Raw genomic sequence first — 22349 nt, 5'->3', positions numbered from 1 at the left:
ACTCTTTGGCTGTAGCTAGTTACTATTCAAAGTCAAAAATATCTTTATTAAAGTAGGCCCATAGGTGGCACTTTTGATGCGTACATTACATGAGAATTACACGGAAGTGAGATGATGGCGATAACCATATACGTAAACTTAAAACTAGAGTTACGAGGGTCCAAACGCGTCCTGGTCTAAGAAGAAGCCCACAACTAACTTAGCCGGGTGTTTTTTTTTTGTTATCACCATCTCACATTGTCATTTAAAACTATTAGAAGAGTAACCTGGTTAGAGCAATAATTCAAACCCAAGCTTTTTTATTGATTACGTAGTCCCTTATATTATAGTAGGACTTTGAAATATTATATCGACAAATACCTGCTGCCAAGCGATTTAGACAGTTATGGCTTATAACTGCCATACACCTGACAGGTTAGCCCGCTACCATCTTAGACTGCATCATCACTTACCATGGTACCCCAAATCAAATCTCAACTTATAATGAAATAATTAAAAAAAAAACAGTGATAAGTTCAATATATCGCTTACTTTCGGGTGACAGAATGTTTTTTTTCTCTTAATGGCTACCAATTAGGTACAACTTCGCCAATGTCACGTGGTATGGAGGACACGAGAATGATCTTCATCACTTTTGAGAATGATCGGTGAAATATAAGGAAGACCAAATTTTAATTTTGAAGCATTTAAATAAGTAGCAGTTTTTTTTTTTTGCTTCTCTAACTGTAAAGGAAACATGGCGGAAAGACTTGCATGTCAATATACCTACCGACATAAAATATGCAAAATAAATAAAGTCATTTTTATTTCATAACAATTATTTTTAGTTAACCTTATCCAAAGATGTTTTTTTAACCCTGCCCCAATATTGTACTTTCTCCCACACTATATTTATATTAATGAAATGATTTTTAGATTCGGCCTAGATGTTCCGAGATTAATCCGTACAGAAAAGACAAAAACAAAATTGACAAACCTCATCGACTGCCAACCATCACTAGCACCACCAAAACGTGTGACAACCTACATAATTACAAACAAAAAACATTGGACTTATTTACTAGCACTGACGTAATAAGATTTTTTATAAATTTCTTACTAGTGACTTTCTGGCAAACTATCAAGCCCATTAATAAGAAGAGTATAAAATAATACATTTCATTGCTAATTTAGCCCTGTTGTTTCTAGTTTCAACAGAAATAATTCTAGATAAAAACTAAAAACCCCATAAAAACAAAAATATTCAAAATAAGTCATCACTTATAATTTCCTAAAATTTCGTGAAATATGTTAATGTCTATGGCTCTATTTAAAATTACAGTATTTTTTTAAAACAAATAGTGTCATTTACAGACTACTATGGATAGGTGTCACTGTCAAAAATTCAATTTGTCTTGGGAATTGTGGTTTTCTTTCGCATTCTTCCTTACGTTCGTTTGAAAAACTAATCTTTTTCAATTCATGGGTGTTCCTTGTTTACAAGCTAAGACCGGATTTCAAATTGTAATGGTTTCAAATGGTATAACGTACCCATACAATGTAATGTAAATTGTATCCGTAAATATTAGGTTATGTTGTATCCTCTATCCTTTGGCCGTCAAGTGTAAGTACTATGTTATTTATTCCTTTACTTCGAAGTTTGTAAGTGATGTAACTAGTTTTCATAATTTTGCATCATCCTGTTTTCGTATATTAGCTAAAAAATCCCAGATAAGGTTTAAATAGCTAGCAGAAATACATCGAACAGTAAATCTAAAACTACGTAGTTACGTGTAATGTTCCGGTGTTGTTTAATTTACCCGGTTCCTGCGTTGTGGTGGAATCGTCATGCTATTTTATAAGATTGCATGCCCGTAAGGTGTCTTGTAACGTTTTAACTGCGATTATTTGTGTATATGTCCTTTAAAATGAGGAAATCATTATATTTTATACTTTTGAACATCAGCTGATTATTATTGTTTTAACAGCTGATCAGTTAATATTATGTGAAGTGTTGCCTGACTGCGTAATTATTCTAGTTGTTGATAATATTCAATTTAGGAATTAGAAATAGTTGATTGTAATAGTCAGATGTCAAATTAAATCTTTATAAAAAAACAAGTAGAATCATTTAATATGCAGGATTACATAAATGATAAAAAAAACCTTGAATATCAATTGATTTGATTTCATATTTAAGAATTATTTAATTTGGTGAATAAGAAACACCTGGGCTAAGTTTGTTGTGGGCTTCTTCTCAGATCAGAGCACCTCCTAGCTTTAGTTTCACCATCTCCTCACAACAACAATAAAAAAAAATATGTTTGAATGCGTTGTAGGTGTGAGGTTTGTGTGAATGAAGAATTTGAATTTGAGTATAGTCCTGAGATACATTTCCAAAGATTGTTATCTATAAAGTTTTTCTGTTAAGAGCCAGAACCAGTAGGTGTATCAGTATGTTTGAGACCATGTTAGGCAAGCCCTAAAATAAATCTAATAAAGAAAAATGTCATGAGGTAACCTGCATGCCTGAGAGGTTTTCAAAGGTGTGTGTGTTGGCCAGCATAGTCGGTAATGGATTGATGTGATGATGATTATGATTTTTAAAACCTGCAAACTTGCACTAAAACACACCAACTTATAGTGAAAGTCTATCTCCTAAATAACCACAGCTAGCTAGCATACGCAGCTAGACATTTTTGTCCCTGGGACAGAACAAAATGTTAACTTCTCTAACAGCTTTATCAACTCTCCGAGCAGACTCATGTGTGCAATTAATATTTAAATAAAAGGTGTCATAATAAAGGTATGCCTTGTTGCTGTGCTTTGGCTTGATTAGATTTTTCCTAATCCTAAGGTTGCCTGACAGAGATCCCTACTTAGCGATAAATCCGAGCACTAATGCAGAGTAAAAATAAATAAAATAAATAAAAATCGGGCGATATAATTTTTATCACCTGCTTACGCTAGCCCATTACTAGGCTGCATATGATTATGATGATATTATGCTACGTACATGGTAATAATGTTGCTGCTTTATTGCGGAAGAAAACAACTTTGTAGTAGTGTATGCTTTGGAAGATTTTATTAACCTCTATTTGAGCATTGCTCTACTGAGCACTGTGGTTTTAACTTGGAGATACTAGGTTAAATCCCTGGCAGCAACAATTAGGAAATAAAAATTTTCTCTTATTAGGTGGTTTGGAAGCTCTTCCCGGGCAGGTTGTAGCTTGGTGACATAAATATAAAAATAATGATGTTTTTATTAATACACATTTTACATTATTCATTATTCACATTTTATCGTATTATAGGTGAGCCAATATGGATCCCAACATATATGCATTGGTGCTAGATACACTCAATAGGGCTACCAGTCAAGATGCTGAGGTACTGAAACCAGCTGAAAAGAAGCTTCAAGAATGGGAGATAGAACCTGGTTACTACTCAGTCTTACTGGTAATTATAAAACAAATATAATACAACATGCACACATCACCATGTTACGACAAAGTAGGGGCATAGCTTGTGTTATAGTTACCAAGATAACCAATCAATATATTCTTGAATAATAAAAAAGATTAAAACTGAGACACCCATTCATGAACATGCGGCTTGTATTACATCACAAACATTTTCCAGCTGTGGGAATCAAACCCACACCTTTGTACTCAGAATGCAGGATCACTGCCCACCACGCTAATCAGCAGTAAATATAAAATACAGAAAGAAATTTTTGAGATATGCATGTTTGGATTTTTTTTTATTCCACTACAGGTTAACTTTCGACTGTTATCTCATCTGATGGCGTGTGATGATGCAGTCTTAAGATTGTAGTGGGCTAACTTGTTAGGGTATGGCAATTATAAGCCTTACTGTGAGGTATTAGACCAGCTCCAAGACAATTAAGGGGTATTAATATAACCGCTGTACCTCTTACCTTCTTCCATCTAAGACTGCATAATCTCCACCAGGGGAGAATGTAATCGAATTAGAAAAAAAGCTGAAGCTATTAGGATTCCTCTATAAAATAAACCTACTTACAACAATACTTTGATCCTGTTGGACTATCGTGATTTAACTATATATTATAATATCACGCTTATTTATTTATTTAAGAAAACTAACCGCTAATACATTTTTTCTTGTCAAAGTTTCAATGTTGTGTTTCAATAATTTCAAAATTAATTACATTTCAAATATAACTGCATTACAAAATAAATGTCTCAAGTTCTTATTATTGCATCACGCTTTTGGTGTTAGGGGAGTGCCGTAGATCTGAGTATAGACCCTTTTGGCACAATTTGCATACCTACCAGCTGATTATTTGAAAATAAATAACTTTTTACTAATATTTGCGATTGCGGTGACATTTATTAGCAAACATTATTGTTACAATCTATTTTCAAAGGCCCATATTTCAATAGAGCTTTCTTGTAAAGATAGCCAAGGAAAAATGTTGCTTGTTCGTTCAAGATTGTCAGCCTATCGAATCTCATTCAAGTTTTTTTTTTTTTTATTGTAAACACAAAAATTTACATGCATTCAGCCATTCCTGGCGTAAACATTTGAATACAACTGAGGTTGATATAAAATATAAAAGTTATTTTAAATTATTAAATAAATTATTAAAATTAGTCACTGATTAATTAAATCTAATATTGATGTCAGTTTGTACATTATATCGTATTAATTTTATGACATTAGGTGTATTAATGATAGTGAGTAACGTTGTTATATTATGGAAATAATCAGTTTTAAAATATTAAGTATACCATTAATTTGTGCCTAAAATCCACTAAAGTGCCTAAAGCACTGGGTCAGCGTGGTGGACTACGGCCACAACCCCCTTTCCTCCTGTGGGAGGAGAGCCGTGCCCTGCAATGGGCCCGTAATAGGTTGATATGGCATACCATTGAAATAGAAATAGAAAATATTTATTAGAAAAACGCAGTACGATAAATCTTTCCCGTATCTTAGGCCAGTTCCTTCCCAAACATTGATGCATCAATGAGATTATATCTAGTGCTCTAGTGCAGGATATACAGCTGGCGAATGGTCAAAAGTTGTGAATCTTTATACAGTTGTTCTGATGAGTACAGTTGCGTGCACTGGATTTCTTACAGCAGGAAAATTGCATAAAACGACAAAAATCCTCGTCCTATAGGTACGAGCTATATTTTAATTTTAGGGTAAGCAGTGCTTTTGTGCATGTATTAAGTGCACGGCACTGGATGAGTACCACCGTGATTTTCTAAGCATCACTTGGTTTTGCATTTTACAATAAATAAAAACAATATTACTTTTCTAGAATGTTCTATCGAATCATTCCATCGACGTGAATGTGCGATGGCTGGCTGTGATGTGCTTCAAGAACGGCGTTGACAGGTACTGGCGTAGGAACGCACCCAACGCAATCACGGAAGAAGAGAAGCAGAAGCTAAGGCAGGGGTTGCTAACAACGCCAGTTTTGAGCGAGCCGGTGGCGCAGATAGCCACACAGCAAGCTGTGTTAATTGCTAAGATTGCAAGGTAAATACTGTTCCTTTACCCATTGAATTAAGAACCAAGCGGAATCCTCATTCAGCCATTATTGTATGCAGTGCATTGTGTCCAAAATAACAGTAAAAACGCCCCGTGCAAGTCTCACTTTACAACGGTGGAATGTTGCTAGCAGTGGCGTGCACTTCATACATGCACAAAAACACTGCATACCCTAAAATTTTTGTATAACTCATAAAGAGGAAGGATTTTTCAATGCTATGCCATCTTCTTTCTTTATGCATACCCTGGTCAAAAACCCTGTGCACGCCACTGGTTGCTAGGTCACAATTTTTTTCCCTTATTAAAAGGTAAAATAATTACTGTCAACTGCTAAATGGTATGAAGTGACTGACCGTTTGCTCGAGAAACCACTCTAAAGTGGAGTGGATTTTGATGTTTCAATATTAGTTGTGACAACGGTTCTTAATTCTTTGCATTTATCCTTTCCCTCCTTTAGGAATACCCTTCTTACCATCATGCTGCAAATCGAAACCCCACCATCTTTTCGTCTTATAATCTCAGTGGGATTGTTAAATCTTCTTCATCAAACATGGATGATTCTGGGCTCTTTCTTTCTTACAATCTGGGTATTTATAACACAGGAGTTAATATGCATATTGTAGGAAAGCATGTTTCCTTTTCAACACATTTTTACTTTCCATCGTTATCTGCTTAATGAAAGTCTAAAAAAATAAATATATTACAACAATACACACATCGCCATCTAGCCCCGAAGTAACGTTGCTTGTGTTATGGGCACTAAGATGACTGATGAATATTTTTATGAATAATATACATAAATACTTATAATATACATATAAACACCCAGACACTGAAAAACATTCATGTTCATCACACAAACATTTTCCAGTTGTGGGCATCGAAGCCCCGGCCTAGGACCAAGAAAGCAGGGTTGCTGCCCACTACGCTAATTGGCCGTCGGTTACTAATGATGTGCATTATCATCACCTTCAGGTTCGATTGCCCAACAAGCTGGCCCAGTCTACTCCCAGATCTGATAGGCGCGATGAAAGCGCCTCAACCGTTGATGCAGCACAGATCCTTACTAATATTCCATCACGTCGTGAAGGCACTAGCTTCGAAACGATTACTCGCCGATCGTCGAACATTCCAAGTAAGATATAAATAGATTTAGTATTCTTTTGTCACAGAACCGATGGACGTTGGGGTCTTCAGGTGGGGCAAGGGTTACCCCGCACCGGTGAACGAAGCGTAGGTCGGCACCCAACTAGATGGACAGACAGCATCAGGCGAGTCGCTGAGAGCCGCTGGAGGCAAGCGGCCCAGGACCGTGGATTGTGGAACTTTTTTTTTAAATGTTTATAGACGAGCGCTTGACTGCAATCACACCTGATGGTAAGCGATGATGCAGCCTAAGGTGGAGCGCGCTTGTCTAGAAGATGCCTATTCACTCTTGATTTGAAGGTACTCATATTGTAGGTACTGGGGAGAATTGAAGCTGGAAGGGCATTCCAGATCCTAGCGGTGCGGATCAGAAACGAAAATCTTCGCATTTCCGTTCGCTTCGTACGCGTCCGCGGTGTATCGACTACGTAGGGATGCAGATCCTTGCGGTGTCTCGCGGTTCGATGGTAAAACGGCGAGGGGGAACTAGATCAAACAGCTCTTGAGCACACTCTCCGAAATATATCCTATAGAATACCGAAAGGCAGGCAACCTTGCGATGATAAACTCCCTTCAAAACACCAGCAGTGGACGTTAATCGGTTGAATTAATGATGCTGATGAGTATTCTTTGTATACTTAAGCAACTTATTGCACTGTAGATTCACTAAATCAACACGATTAATGAAAAGCCACTGTGACAGCAGTTGAAATTGTCTGTGTCCTTAACGTTATATTTACGAAATTCATCTCATATTGGCATACTGAATGGCTCATACTCATAACACACTAAATTAGCCTTAATTGACGGCCGACTGGCGCAGTGGGCAGCGACCCTGCTTTCTGAGTCCGAGGCCGTGGGTTCGATTCCCACAACTGGAAAATGTTTGTGTGATGAGCATAAGTGTTTTTCAGTGTCTGGGTGTTGATATGTATTTTGTAAGTATTTATGTAATTCATAAAAATATTCATCAGTCATCTTAGTACCCATAACACAAGCTAGTCATAGTCATAGTAGTGTCATAGTATATTTATTTATTTATTTTATTATTAAAGTGACATAAGACGCTGCTGGCACCATTTAACAAACCGTGCGAACGTTTTTTGAGAGTGCGCAAACTGCTCTTAAGGGTTTTTTACTCACTTTAGAAACACAGCCATTTGATGCCAAAATACCAAATTTTACCGTCGCAGGCGATTTATAGAAATTGCTTGTTGTTGTCTTTAAAATAACAATCTAGGCTTAAGACTCACAAAACTGGTGATATCATTTCACACAAGTTATACTGCCCGATGATACTTATCATTTAAAGTGTAAATTAATGAATAAAACTAAATTTGAAATTTAATTTTTTTTAAGGAATTAACAAACTCAATATACGCATTCGTACTAAATCTCTGGCACGAGAACACGGAACTTTTCCTACGTCACATACAAGAGGGTGCGGCTACGGAAATGATCACGGAACATTTGGAAAAGGCCCTGTTATGTCTAAGGATTTTGAGAAAACTCACGGTATTTGGTTTTAAGAAGCCCCACGAATGTCAAGATGCGGTTGCTTTCCTTAATGTTGTGTTCGACAGAGCTAAGACCAGTTTGGAGTGCAGTGAGTATATCTCTTATCTCTTATATATTGTAGGTAATAAACCAAGTGATATTTAATTTCTTGAAGCGCACAAGACTTAGAAAATTTTTGATGTGCTGCGATTCGAACTCGGCTCCCCCAAAGTCCTAACCACTAGGCTATCACAGCTTCACAGAGAGCGAAAAAAACAAACGTCAACATGCCTGAGAGTTCCCCATAACGTTCTCAAAGGCGTGTAAAGCCCACCAATCCGCACTAGGCCAGCGTGGTGGACTACAGCCCAAACCCTTCTCATTGTGGGAGAAGACCTGTGCCTTTAAGACAGCTGGTAATGGGTTGATATGATGATGATGAAGTTTATAGCTTACGGTCATTTCACGGTGTCGTAGTAGACGGCTCACTCCTTTCTTAGACATAAACCCAGTTTCGAGTTCAGTGAATAATTTAATTAATTGTTTAATTTTTATAAATGTGTCAAAACAATCTGTGAAATTGTCATTATGAATATTATATATAAGATATTATTAAGAATAATTAATGCTGAACTGGGCTGTGTTTATAGAAGTGCACTGTGTTATTTGTATCTAACATTATGGTCATTCCAAAACTCCTTTACATTGCAGTATTTTCACTATTTTCTACAATATCAGTATTCTCACTCTTTTCTTCATTGCCTTTGTGGGCTTAAAGACATAACAAGGAGCTTGTTCTAGAGTGGACTTAATGTCTGACACTCTCTCAGCTGTTCGGCAGAAATGTATGACCAATATCAATAAAGACACCCGTGCTGACATCAGCATTCGCTAGCTCAGGAAACAAAAAAAATATACATGTATTCTTCACAGGAAAACTTCTCAAAGGCCGCGGAATATACCCCCTGGAGTTATGTGAGAAATTCATAATACATCTCACAAAAGTTGCTTTAGGAGTGCTAAGTTTGCACCCATACTCGTATGTGCCTCTTATCCGGCCATCTCTGGAGTTCACACTATACTACTGCTTCACTGAGCAAGGGATGGTTCTTACGTATGAGAGGTTCACGATACAGTGCCTGAATATTGTGAAGGGGATAATGCAATGCGCTGAATTTAAGTTACCGAAGGGCACAGAGCAGGTTAAGGAGCCTTGTGAGTAATGTTTATTTTTTGTTTTAATCACCTGTATAGGCTGTGGGCTCCATTACCACAAGTGGAAAAATTTTTTGTTGAATATTTTTCAGTGTCTGTGTGTTTATCTGTAATTTCTGCAAATAGCTTTTTATCTCGTGCGTGCAATACTTTTAACAGCAAATGTTGTGAGACGGACATTTCTCTCGTCTAAATTGGCACTTTTTGGGGGATAATTATGGCAAAATAAGGGTATAACTGTATAAATATTGTAGAATTTTCGCTTGGTACTTAATTCCTAAGCAATTGCGATTAATGTTATCGTTTATGTATAACTAAGTTGTAGAAAAATCATTGGTTTATGTTATATAAAAATACGACATTACTTTTATGTGTAATAGTACTGTTTGTTTACCTTGAAAAGCTAATAAATAAATAAATTTATGAATATTATTCATAAAAATATTCAACAGTCATCTTTATACCCATAAAAAAAGATGCGCATATCTAGCCTGTGTGTTTTATCGTAGTATATTTATTTTATAGGTTTCGGTGGAAGAGCCTCCATCTGGCTCAAATGTCATTATCACTATCTTAATTTTTCATACTCGTTTATTTCTGAATAACAAGTTAAGCACATTGAAAGAAAAGACACTTAAAATAGTGGGATACAAAAGGTGGCTTTATCGCTTAGTAGCAATCTGCCAGACAACTTTTAGTATGCCATGATGATTTGTATGGCAATCTTTCTTTTGGTTTGCCATGAATAGGTAGTGTTTCACTTATTGGGAATCGATCATGTGGACGCTTGCCTTCGACTTAACCTTGCACCGTAAGATGTCCAATCTTACCTGTTTTTGATCTGGTCAAAAAACTTAAGAATTCCCAACTGTATCAAAGACGCAATGCTCTAGTTTTAGCATCTTGAGTTTGGAGACGTTTGACCGATGGGCTCTCTTGTCTTACTTTGGATTGCGATCCCTTATAAAGGCTCTTGCGATCTCCTTCCAGTGGTTTCAATTGGTGGCAATGCGTCAAAACTCAGTAAAGTAGTTGAGGATTTGTAGATCTGACTAGATCTGTCCATCTTGTTGGGAATCTACCATGTACCATGTGGATGATAGATTTCCCCTTGCTTACTTCTTCACCTTGAACCGTAAGATGTTTGCTGCTTGTACTGGGATAAGCAAATCGTAATGGGATTAAAGACAGAGGCTTTACTAGCTTCTTGAGTATGTAGATTTTAGACCGAGGCGTCGTCTTATCTTACTTTTAAGATACATATTCAATGATTTGTCCAACAGTGATACTCCAAGGGCATCAAATGAAGACAGAAGTGCTCGATCAAAACACTGTTTGTCACATGTGCAGGCATTTAGTGACGCACTACTTCCTTTTAAGCTCCGACGACTTAGCGCTGTGGGATGCTGAACCGGAAAGTTTTGCTACCGACGAGGCTGGGGAATCATGGAAATATAGCTTGAGGGTAAGTTACCTAGATAGTTAGTGAAATCACTCATTCCATTTTTTACATAGAAGCACGAACATTTGTTTTAAGGAAAATCTTCTACCGGAAAAGTGTTGACGTTGGAGCTGGTCCAAACATTTTCTATAAAAAAAGTTATAGAAAAAACGGTTTTTAATAAGATCTTATAAGATAGTTGGTTCTTCGGGAATTGTTATATTGCTCAACGCGCTGTAAGTCAATTCTTCGTTGCCATCTTGTAACTAATTATTATGTGAGTCGAGTTTAACTGATATGTATTGAGTTCGTATATGCTAGGGTAATAGGGGTGCAGAAGAAGTCGTAGGTATTGGATAAGACAAGCATTCAGAAACTCTGCGACACACATCTTCATATTGCAAACAAGTTCGTACTCAGTGGGTACAGCAGTACACGCTGCAAAACACAAACACACACACACACACACACACACACACACACACACACACACACACACACACAGAGAGAATTACACAAACACACACACACACACACACACACGCACGCACATGCGCTCTCAGTAATGTGTATGTGACATTACTGGCTCACACGCTTTGATGTATTATTTTTCAACTATATGAACCTAAAATAATATAATTATGTGTTTGCATTTGAGATTACGTTAATCCTTTCTAAACATGTATCCAATACAACAGTAACTGATTTGTATCCCTCAGCCCTGTACAGAAGCAGTGTTCATGGAACTATTTCACGAATTCCGCTCGGTCTTGGCCCCTGAACTGGTTCGTCTGTTGGCCTCGCTGCAGGAGAGCCAAGTGTCACCGGACGACTTGCCCGCCATTTTGAAAAAGGATGCCATTTATAACGCCGTCGGACTTGCCGCATTTGACTTGTATGATGATGTGAGTGTGATGCATCTGTCTCTTCTATCTATTTATAACCTTATTGCTTTAGGCCTCGTCATGATTTACTCGCGCTTCCACGCGACCTCGCACAGGTATGTGTCAACTTTGAAACTGTAAAGATTGCTCGTCGTGGTTTTAGCGGAAGAGCGCAGTTTGAGGTATGCCGTGGTCGATGGCGAATCAATTTAAACAGCATCACTCTCCGATTTTATTTTATTCCTGTGTCAAACATTAATCACTGATCTATATAAAGTAATTAAATTATATAAATGTTAATTCTACGTTACAAGCATTTTGTTGCTCTTACGTCGCAAGGAAGGAAATAATTTACAGTTATTTTACCTCTGACATTAGTCATTATAACATCTATTGAATTAGTCAAGTTTTCCATTTTATTTTATACACGTTGTATATAAAAACAGCAATATTACTTCAAAGGCCTTAGAGGCAAATTATTTACTGACTCTGAGACTTCTCTGTGAAAAAGTTACGCAAATAGGTTTTGAGTAAACCACTGACATAGTTTTTCTGAAAAAAATCAGATATATCACATGCAAAATTAAAATCAAGTTACTCGTCTCACTTATTATATCTATTATATATGGTATAAAGGTACGCATCGTGTAGCGTTAGTCCTATGCGCGTGTCGGTCTTTTATCTTCAATAGGGTTGACATAAGTATAGATTTAAAATGTTTTGAATTATATGTATGGAAAAATAAATATTGATTTGATATTGTTACGGGGTTATTCCTTATGAAATATACGTATACGTCCTTCAACAGTATTTTCTTAATTCGGTTACACGTTGTAAAGTTTTGCAATTAATTACTTCAATTGGGCTTATTCAGTTTTAGTTAATTAACAATAAATAAATAAATTACGCCAACCTTACAGCTAGAGGTAAATTAACAGACTGTACTGACACAGTGACATTTGACAATTAACTCTTTAGTCTTTGCTTGGACAAGAATGCGTTCAGTTTAATGTATAATTGGCTAAAAGTTTCTTGCCGGCTCTTCTCGTTAGAATCTGATTTCTGATTCTGCTTTACCACCGGGTAGAGTCACTAAAAAAACCATACATACTTGACGTTTCAAAGGGCTTATAAAGTAGGCCTCCTTGATATTAATGAATATTGAATTTGAATTTTTTTGAATTCTAAAAGTCTTTGCTGCAGAACTTTAATCATAGTTTTCACATTTCGTCAAAAACATTTACATATTTTGCTAAATATATTATATTATATATTTGTAGGTTGACTTCGACGAGTGGTTCACTAAAGTATTGAGCCAAGAGATTAAAGTTAAGGATAACAACTACAGAATTATAAGAAGAAGAGTTTGCCAGCTTATTGGTAAGTAGTTACTGAAGTTAGCGCCTTTCTATCATAGAATAGCGTTACATCAAAGGGTCTGAACCTTTACGTTTTCTCACACGAGAAAAAAAACCTCCGCTTCCTCCTTCCTATCTTTAAATAATTTTTTCCTTTCATTTATAATAAGTAGATCTTTAAATATTTTTTTCCTGTCATTTATATAGTAAAGGAACCCCGCCTTTAGTTATAAGATTGATAAGGCTTATTTCATGGTAGCTTGCTCTACCTTAGACTAAATCCTCAAGAACCATCAATTGTGATTACAGTAAAAAGCTAGACACAAATAATCAAACATGATTTCACAAGGATAGATATTCTAATAGTTTTTCCTCAAACATGCTTGAAAATTAGGATATTATTTTGACAACGAGATAAATCGAAATTGTTGTACTGGCCAAATACATGCGAGCATTGGCCGGCAAAAGTTGTATGAAAATCCATATCTGACGTGGTGTAGCGGTTACATAGTTAACTCATATCTGTCGTATATTTTAAAAATAGAGCCATCTTTTACTCCGAAACATGGATACCAAGGAGGTAACTTATCAAAGGTGTAATTTAAATTTCGAAGCGGTTTGCAAATAGAAAAATGTATACTGAAAAAAAAAAATGAACTCCTTAACGTTAACTAACTAAATCCGCGTTAAGAATTATTGTTGTTCGTCATTGATTTTGAAAATTGATTGTATTTGCAAAAATGGGCTCATGTGAACATATGTTTGAAAAAAACATTGATGGACTTTACGTTCGTCCATCAAAGCCTGCTGGTGTCTTATGTTGGCCGCTGCAGTAATTTACTATAAATGTGTTTTATACATTACAGGTCAATGGTGTTGTGTAAGAGCATCTCAATCCATTCGACCGGCAATGTACTCTTGCCTGCTGGAACCACTCACGCGATCGGGAGAAGACCCCGCAGTGAAGTTAGCCGCGGCTGAAGCGCTGCGAAGTACAATGGACGACTTCAGTTTCGACGTCGAACAGTTCGAACCATTCGTGCCCCATGCACTCTCTGCACTTTATGATCTCCTGGTAGGTTAGAAGTTTACGACGTATAACTTGCCAAGTTTAAGATACACATAAATAAACACTTGTTTATTTTAAAACAAAACTACAAAATAAAATCCATCTTTTTCTGGAAAATTCTTTGGTCGGACGTCGCGAAGGCAAGGCACTCTTACGAATTGTTTTTAATTTACCTCTCGATGAACCTTGTCTGTTCGACTTTTGAATATCGATGCTGCAATTTCTCTTGCTGTAGTTCCATTACAAATAAATAAATTACGACAATCGCTATCTAGTCCCAAAGTAAGCGTTGATTCTGTTATGATTACTAAGATAACTGATGAATACTTATAATATAAAGATGAACACCCAGAAAAAAACATTTATGTTCATCACAAAACGTTTTCCAGCTGTGGCAATCAAAAAAACTCAGAAAGCAGAGTCATTGCCCAGTACGCCAATTGGGCACCTATATAGTGCTCAGTTTTTTCAACATTAGTCATCATGCACAGGTCGAGTGCTCCGAATGCGAAACTAAGATGCACGTCCTACACGTGGTGTCGTACGTGACGGATCGCTGCAAGTGGGTTGTGGCGCGCGGGGGAGGCGAGGGCGCGAGCGCGCTGTTCGCCGCATTGCCCGCGCTGGCGTTACACGCTGCCCACCATCACATGCTGCGAGCGGCCGCGCTCGCTGCGCTAGTGCATCTCGTTAAGGTAGGCGATCTTTGCGTCCTATGATCTCCTGGTAATTTAATGTTTTTTAATCGACGCAAAAATGATGGGATGTTATAAGTTTGTGTGACTGTGTGTGTCTGTCTGTTGTATCGTAGCTACCGAACGGATGAGACGATTTTGATTTTTGTATTTATTGTCTGAAAGGTGAATGATTTGGGAGTGTTCTTAGCTATGTTTAATGAAAATCAATTCAAGATGGCAGCCGTCACTAAATGGCGGATACCATAACTTCCTCAATATGGGTATCAAATGAAATGGCTTGACTAGTACAATACTATACACTATGACGAATTTCAAATCCAAGATGGCCGCCACCAGAAAACGACGAATTACATTTTTATTTTGTATCGCGGGGCTTTTTTAAATGTTTAATTCATTGTTATATTTTTTATTCAATTTAACTCTAATGTCCAAGTATTTCGATACTCGAATACAAAGCCGCAATTGCGAGCGAGAAAATCTTGTACTAATCGTACAGGGCTTAAATGCTATGTTTAGCTTTTAACCGAATTCCGCTTGAAGCAAGCAAATTGTGGTAGATATAATTTTTATATTACTAAATTTACTAAATCTAGAATTTTACTAAAGCTAGAATTCAAATAATATTAATAATCAAACACAAATCAAATTATTTACACCTTATCTATGTGACAATCATTAATTGCATAGTAACTTGTCTTTTAAAAATAAGGACTCCTTAAATTTTTGCTTAAAAGAAGGAAATTTGCGCGTCTCAATTATACATTTCGTATTTAGTTTCCGAAATAATAGTTAGACAGTTGCAGTTACTCTCTGTGTTTTATATTCTCCTGGTGGTCTGCAATTGTTAAATGTATATTTAACACAGTTCATTTAATAATACACTTGCGCCTAACCTGTAGTTTCTGGCTGTTGATCCAAAATAGTGTTAAAGTTTGGTTTGGATTTACTTAAGTTTAGTTAGATTTTAGTTAAACTTCTTTCGAATATCAAAGCTTACGATTCCAGGTATCTTCTAAGAACTATTAGACCCTACCTGTTGGAGTAGAGTCTAGTTATAGCCGGTCTTAGAAGCGGGTTCCTGATTTATTTACAGTGGAATTTATTTTCAGGCCCTCGGTGAATGCGCGCCAAATGTTCGACCATGGGTCCTAAACGTAATAAACGAGTCAACAAAACTCAGCGAACCAGCTCACGTGTATTTATTGGAAGACGCTTTAGAACTCTGGTTGGCTATCATCGAGACTTCGCCCACAGGCGATCCTGCCTTGATTCAGTTGGCACACAATCTCTATCCCATACTGGGTGAGTATGTTATATCCACCCCAAAGCGTAATAATCGATAACTGTTTACTATGTTACGTATATGTACTGTGAAAATAAAAAAAAACGGCCAAAAATTGTAAGACATTCTAGTTAGCTTTTTCAGGATATGGGGCGTACTTAATTGAGATAAACCCATTAATTACAAAGATAAATTTTTAACATGTTTGAGACTTTTGTACGTCGTATTTGTCAATGGACCCCGATTGACTAAACTGACCCGTAACTGCCCAAAATCCAACGCCAAAATTGTAGAGATGTCAAAAGAGAAGAGTTCTTAATCAAAACACATGTAAAATTAAAATCAAGTGACTCCTGTCACTTTATTAGGTAGGTACTATGCGTGTGTAGGTCTTTTATCTTCAATAGGGTTTTTGGAAGTAAGCACTTAAAATGTTTTGAATTAGTTTTTATGGAAGAATAAATATGCTTCTTTCTATTGTACAGAGTAATTCTATATGAAAAATACTTATGCACCCTTCAACAGTATTTCGTAATTCGGTTACCTAATAACTGGTGTGTCCTGAGACTACTCAATATTATAATGAAACCAGCTGCTTGATTGCGGCTGTTTATTCGTAAACGTTTTCGGTCTACCCACAAATTAATTTACTAAATTAACTTAAATACACAACAAATATAAGTCGGATCCTTTCTGCTGAAACTCCCAATTGAGGACTATCTTTTGAAATTAATTTTGCGTTCAAGGTCACACTGTATCAAATTGAATAGACAGCATGCTGTGGTTTTATAAAGTCTACGATAAATGGATTTTAATTTGTTAAATTCTCTTTTAGAGCCATCGACTGAACATCTCAGAGTGGTAGTATATATTATGCAGGCATATGCACTCCTATGCCCTGAGGAGTTCTTCAGTGGTGCGGGCGCTAAATGTATGACAGTACTTGACGATATGCTCAGCGATCTGCGGACGGACGGTGTCATTACAGTTCTGAAGATGGCTGAAATATGTATAAGTGTGAACTACCCTGAGAGGAACACTTTCTTGGGGGTCAAGGTCATTTGGCCAACTTTGATTAGGGTAATACAGTAAGTACCACTGCATGCTAAATTACAGTTTATCATTACTAATAATTATTTTTATTTATCTATACTCTTTATTTGCACACAAAATAAAATACAGAAGAAGAATAAAAAAAACACAGACGGAAGCAGTATACAAAAGGCGGCCTTATCGTTTAGTAGCGATCTCTGCCAGGCAACCTTAGGATAAGGAAAACAGACAACCACAAACCACAACAGAGTTCTACAATCCACGGTCCTGGGCCGCTTGCCTCCAGCGGCTCCCAGCGACTCGCTTAATATCATCTGTCCAGGGTCTTAATTTCTGTACGGGATCTTAAGGTGCAGAACCATATGCGGAGTTTTAATATAAAAACATGCTCTTTTCAGTTGTCTTCTAAAAGGAGACGATTTACCGATGGTTCTATCGGTACGACTGTGCCTATTGTCCCGGGTCATTCTACTATCGTCTGACCTCTTTTACAAAGCTGTACAAGAGGCTTCGGTGGGCCTCGCGGAGTACGACTCAGATCCTGCCAAAGTTTTGAGTCGGCTCTTACATGTGTGGACGGAGAAAATGAATCTTGTTACTCAAGTCGAGAGGTGGAAAGTCATTGGTAAGCTGTTGATCTTTACCCAAAACCTCAGCCATACCTATTAGGTATGATGACAGTTACAAAGAATCGCTAAAATATTAAATAAATATACTACGACAAAACACACATCGCAATGATCCCCCAAAATAAACGTAGCTTGTGTTATGGGTACTAAGATGACTGATGAATTTTTTAATTAATAATATATATAACTTATAATATACAGACAAACACCCAGACACTGAAAAAAAATTTCCAGTTGTTCCCACAACTGGAAATTTTTTTTCAATCCAACTCAGAAAGCAGGGTCGCTGCCCACTGTGCCAATATTGTATTTATATAATGATATATGATTCATGTATTATGAAAAACGTATTTTTATTTATATTTTCGAAGTGAGATTGGTATGTATTTATTTTCAATAAAAAAACTGCAAAATTCTGGTGATCCGCCATTAAAGGTGAAACGCGGTATTAACTATTATGACGTCATTTCTATATAAACAAAATGTTGTACCACTCGAACTTCGAAAATATCTACGTATTTAAGCGTTTGTGAACTATCTGCTAAGTTTTTTGTTATCAATACCAAAATCAATAATCTATACCTATTGATTAAGGACTTGCTAAGGCTCTAATTTGCGTATGATGTTACGTACGGCCATGGCATGGTAGTGTCAATATTGATTAACTGGTTGATAATACTGGTTTTTTCAGGTTTGGGCCTAGCGGCGTTGCTAACAACACAAAATCAAACAGTACTGGAACGTTTTCCAGCAATATTGCTTAATTTGTCGGAAGTTCTCAACGACCTCATGAAAATGGAGGATTCCGGGAATTATATTGAGTGAGTTTATATTTTAATTTGTTGACTCTTTATTATGTTTCTTGTGTATATAACCAGTAATTATTTTCTACCTATTTAATAGGTAGCATTGGCCCAGTGGCGTGCACTAGGTTTCTTACCAGGGTATGCATACAGCAGGAAAATTGCATAAATTTTAGGGTAGGCAGTGCTCTTGTGCATGAAGTGCACGCCATTGGTTGTTGCAATGAAGCTGTGATAGCCCAGTGGGCAGGACTTCGACTTCACTTTCGAGGGGCGAGTTCGAATCCCAGCGCGCATCTCTTAACTTTTCAGCAGGTTTTTGCAGGAAACCTGCATGCCTGAGAGTTCTACATAATGTTCCCAAATGTGTGTGGAGTCCACCAATCTGCGCTGCGCAAGCGTGGTGGACTACAGCCTTAACCCCTTTTAATTGTGGGAAGAGACCCGTGCGCTGTAGTAGGCCAGTAATGTGTTGATATGATGATTGTAGCAATATTGTGTTCCGGTCTGAAGGGCTGGGGTTGCCGGTGTAATTACAGGCATATGAGGCTAAACACTTACGCCTTAGGTTGATGGACACAGGGCGACATGTTGCAGGATGTGCTCTTTGCGAGAAGTGTTGTTCTTTTTATAAGCCATGGTTTTGGATAGATGGATAAATCGTGTAAAAGACGATATGCGTGTGAAAACAATGGATAGTGAGATTTTCATATCTCACTAATTATTAAGCTTAATTTTCTAAACTACGCGAAAATCAGGAAAATTCGTATGCTCCACACCAAACAGATCTTCGGCAATGTACCCGTTTACGCACGTTTCGCTCCGAAACCGGAGCATCCTCAGGAGATTTTGTTGAATTTACAATGAATAATTGTTATCCTTAATGTAATCTTTAACAATTATTTATACCGTCATTTATAACATTTTTATTGCCTTTATCATTTTATTTAGTTTGTGGTTTTAACTATGAGGATATAAACATAGTAGTTCTGTTGATAGTGCCCTAGTATCTCCGCCGGGGTCGCGACCCGCTTCTCCATTAGAAGGGCGCGGGGGTGCGGCGAGGTGGGGCGGCGGGGTTGAAAGCGGTGCGGGGGAGGAGGGGGCGATAACCGCCCACGAGCTTCGTCGCAGACAGTTTGCAGCCGCTCATCCGGCCAGGACCCTTGATCTGCGAGCCGTAACTCACCATCAGGTACGGTAGCTAAAAAGCTAGAAACCTGTAGCTGTAAATTTTGTTAAAATGTAAATAAGTCAATTAACGTCTTGACGTAATTTTAATGTACTCCAACTGATGGTACCCTAGTACCACTGCATCGCTATTAGAATGGGGCTTTAAGGGGAATATTTTTTTATCGCTGTCTATAGGGTGGTAACTAGCCACGTCACAAGAGTCTCCCACAAGATCAGACCAGAAAAAAAGAATAAAATTTTATATTCCCAAATTGCCTCTGCTGGGTGTGGAACCCGGGACCTCCCACTTAGACCACAGCGACTGGAAGTTCGTCTAAAGGATGAAGTATGCCAAAAAAGAATTTCTCTCTAAAGGCTCTTTTGTTTGGAGTTAAAAAAATTTTTTTTGTTTGATTAATTTGGTTTACCACCACATTTACATTTCAAAAAACAATTTATACTGGCTTATACAGTATAAAGACAAAATGTCCAGCTACTTATAGGTAAATACCGCATGCAAATAAATAGTGTATATTAAAATACATAAAATTTCATTCAGGCCATCAAAACATTTGAAAGATGTGGTACTGCTAATTTATGTTACCATTAAAACCCTACATTAAGTAACTAAATAAAATTAAGGAGAACTTAACATGATTTAAAAAAAAAAATTAAACTAATGATTTATTTAAATTTTAAAACACTTAAACTTTAAAACTAATGCTTTATTTAAATTTCAGCTAGAAACACTGAAAGGCCAAGTGGGACCCGAAACATTCGATCGATTACTGCAATCAACGGACAAGGACACCTTACAACAGATCAGAGAGTATATACCTCTATGAATAAATATATAATTATTAATATTGTTTGAAAATAATAAAAGTCTTTAGTAATATTTTACTTTTTTTAAACTAAGCTGCACAACTGCAATATGCAGTCAGTCATGTTATACCAACAGTTCTTTTCATATTCAATACCTTTTTATGCACTTGTAAAGTGGGGAGTCCAAAAATGCTTAGATCAATACCCAGCCCACAAAAGTACCAGGAATACAGTGTGCTACAATACATTCAAATTACTCTTAGCTATTTATGGCTCCCTAGTACCATTGCGATCGCTCACTTTACAAAAAACTCTTACGTCATTTCCTATTTTTTTTGTTTAAATCCAAATAACTTGTTACTTAGCTGAAATCAATACAATCAATACAAACAACAATAATTCGTCAGGTTTCCGAAAGATAAGTTACTAAACTACCAAATTTTTAAATCAGAGCTTATAGTAATAATGCTTTTAAATTCAAGAACATCAAGCTACGGTCAGTAATACTGGAGCAACAGTGAATAAGCCAATTTGTACGTAAAATTTTAGTATAAGTTAATTCATTGAATACGACTAGTAAAACTTGATAGCTTTATCGTTGGAACCTAGTTTTGGAATTGACTAAGTTTTTTGTATTGATGACAGCTACTTATTAATAAGGGTTTTATGAGTGGTCGCTATTTTGGAATAGAATTCAAAGCCTAATTCAAATATTTCTTTATTCAAACAGGCACATAAATTTAATAGCGGACTGACAGTAGAAAGGCTCTTATTTCAGATTTCCTTTAGTATAATAACCACCACAACGTGACATTAAATCTTACATCTCTTTATGTGAATATATTGCCCATTACCAGTCCAAATGTAATCTGAATATTATAAACTTCTCTATTGTAAAATACAATGAAATTAAATAACATGTGATAAACTTACTATTTCCTATGACATAGCTTTAAATGTAAGGTGGCTTTTAATCTGTAAATGGCATTTTATAATAAGATTGGGTTTTTAATGTTTAATTGGAAAAATTATTAAACAATTTGTATTTTTTCGTTTGCTCGCTTAAATGCGAAATACGAAGCAACGTGTTCTGTTGGGAACAAAAATACAATTTGCCCGTTCTGCATTAAATTAAAAGGCCTAGCAAATATTACGGAATATAAACTGTTTTTTTATTTTAATGCGCTAGCCTTTATAACATAGGGTTAGTCTACGGTATTTGTATAACAATAGAAATGCATAAATCCTTCGATACACCTTAATAAAAAATTTGGAAATCTATATATTACGCTGCGTAAGATTTGGCACAATTCAAAAATGATTATTTCACAGTAGAACCGTTTAGTAAAAAAATTAAGTATTGGGATGTTTTCACGGTTCACAGTTAAATGAAGATAAATTGGTATGGAATGTAAATATAGTAAGTCTTAAAATCTTATTTTGGATTCTGTGTTTTTAATTTTAATGTTTTGGATTGTGTGATCGTTATATAAATTGTTAAATAAATATAAGAGGATTCATTTCACATTTGAGTCAAATCAGGTAGATATTCGGATCGAGCTCTTCGCACACCATATCGACTATACTCCGACTCCACTCATATCAAAGAATTTAATTTGAAGCATAAAGTAAACGAACGTTAATAAAATTCAAAATTCATTTATTTCAAGGAGGCCTAGTTTATAAGCACTTTTGTAAAGTCTGTTTGTAGTGACTTTACCACCTGTTCAGAAGGCAGATTCCACTGAGAAGA

General features: G+C 36.4%; 1 protein-coding gene across 2 annotated transcripts; it reads left to right on the top strand.

Annotated features, from left to right (window-relative positions):
- The first annotated feature begins 1377 nt into the window (after positions 1–1377).
- On the top strand, positions 1378–20669 carry LOC120632573 (importin-11). Of its 2 annotated transcripts, none has more exons than XM_039902471.1 (17): positions 1378–1603; positions 3294–3438; positions 5291–5511; positions 6499–6658; positions 8029–8275; positions 9100–9381; positions 10665–10846; positions 11542–11727; positions 12987–13086; positions 13931–14139; positions 14625–14828; positions 15941–16133; positions 16949–17201; positions 17565–17791; positions 18487–18616; positions 19598–19793; positions 20512–20669. In XM_039902471.1, exons 2-17 carry the CDS (start codon positions 3304–3306, stop codon positions 20614–20616), a joined length of 3030 nt encoding a protein of 1009 aa, XP_039758405.1. In that variant the 5' UTR covers positions 1378–1603; positions 3294–3303; the 3' UTR covers positions 20617–20669. The 2 variants fall into 2 exon arrangements, with proteins under 2 accessions (XP_039758405.1, XP_039758404.1); XM_039902470.1 differs by having other exon boundaries at positions 19586–19793.
- Positions 20670–22349: the final 1680 nt, after the last annotated feature.

The sequence above is a fragment of the Pararge aegeria genome, chromosome 20 (genome assembly GCF_905163445.1).
Source record: "Pararge aegeria chromosome 20, ilParAegt1.1, whole genome shotgun sequence".
In the NCBI taxonomy this organism is placed as follows: Eukaryota; Metazoa; Arthropoda; class Insecta; order Lepidoptera; family Nymphalidae; genus Pararge; species Pararge aegeria.
This window is presented reverse-complemented; position numbering and strand designations above follow the sequence as displayed.

What these genes read in the sequence shown, in the direction of transcription:
- LOC120632573 (XM_039902470.1), top strand. Translation starts at nt 3,304, where the DNA reads ATGGATCCCAACATATATGCATTGGTGCTAGATACACTCAATAGGGCT. An exon ending in TTAATTGCTAAGATTGCAAG is followed by an intron (nt 5,512 to 6,498) that starts GTAAATACTGTT and finishes CATCACCTTCAG; the next exon opens with GTTCGATTGCCCAACAAGCT. An exon ending in TAAGACCAGTTTGGAGTGCA is followed by an intron (nt 8,276 to 9,099) that starts GTGAGTATATCT and finishes TATTCTTCACAG; the next exon opens with GAAAACTTCTCAAAGGCCGC.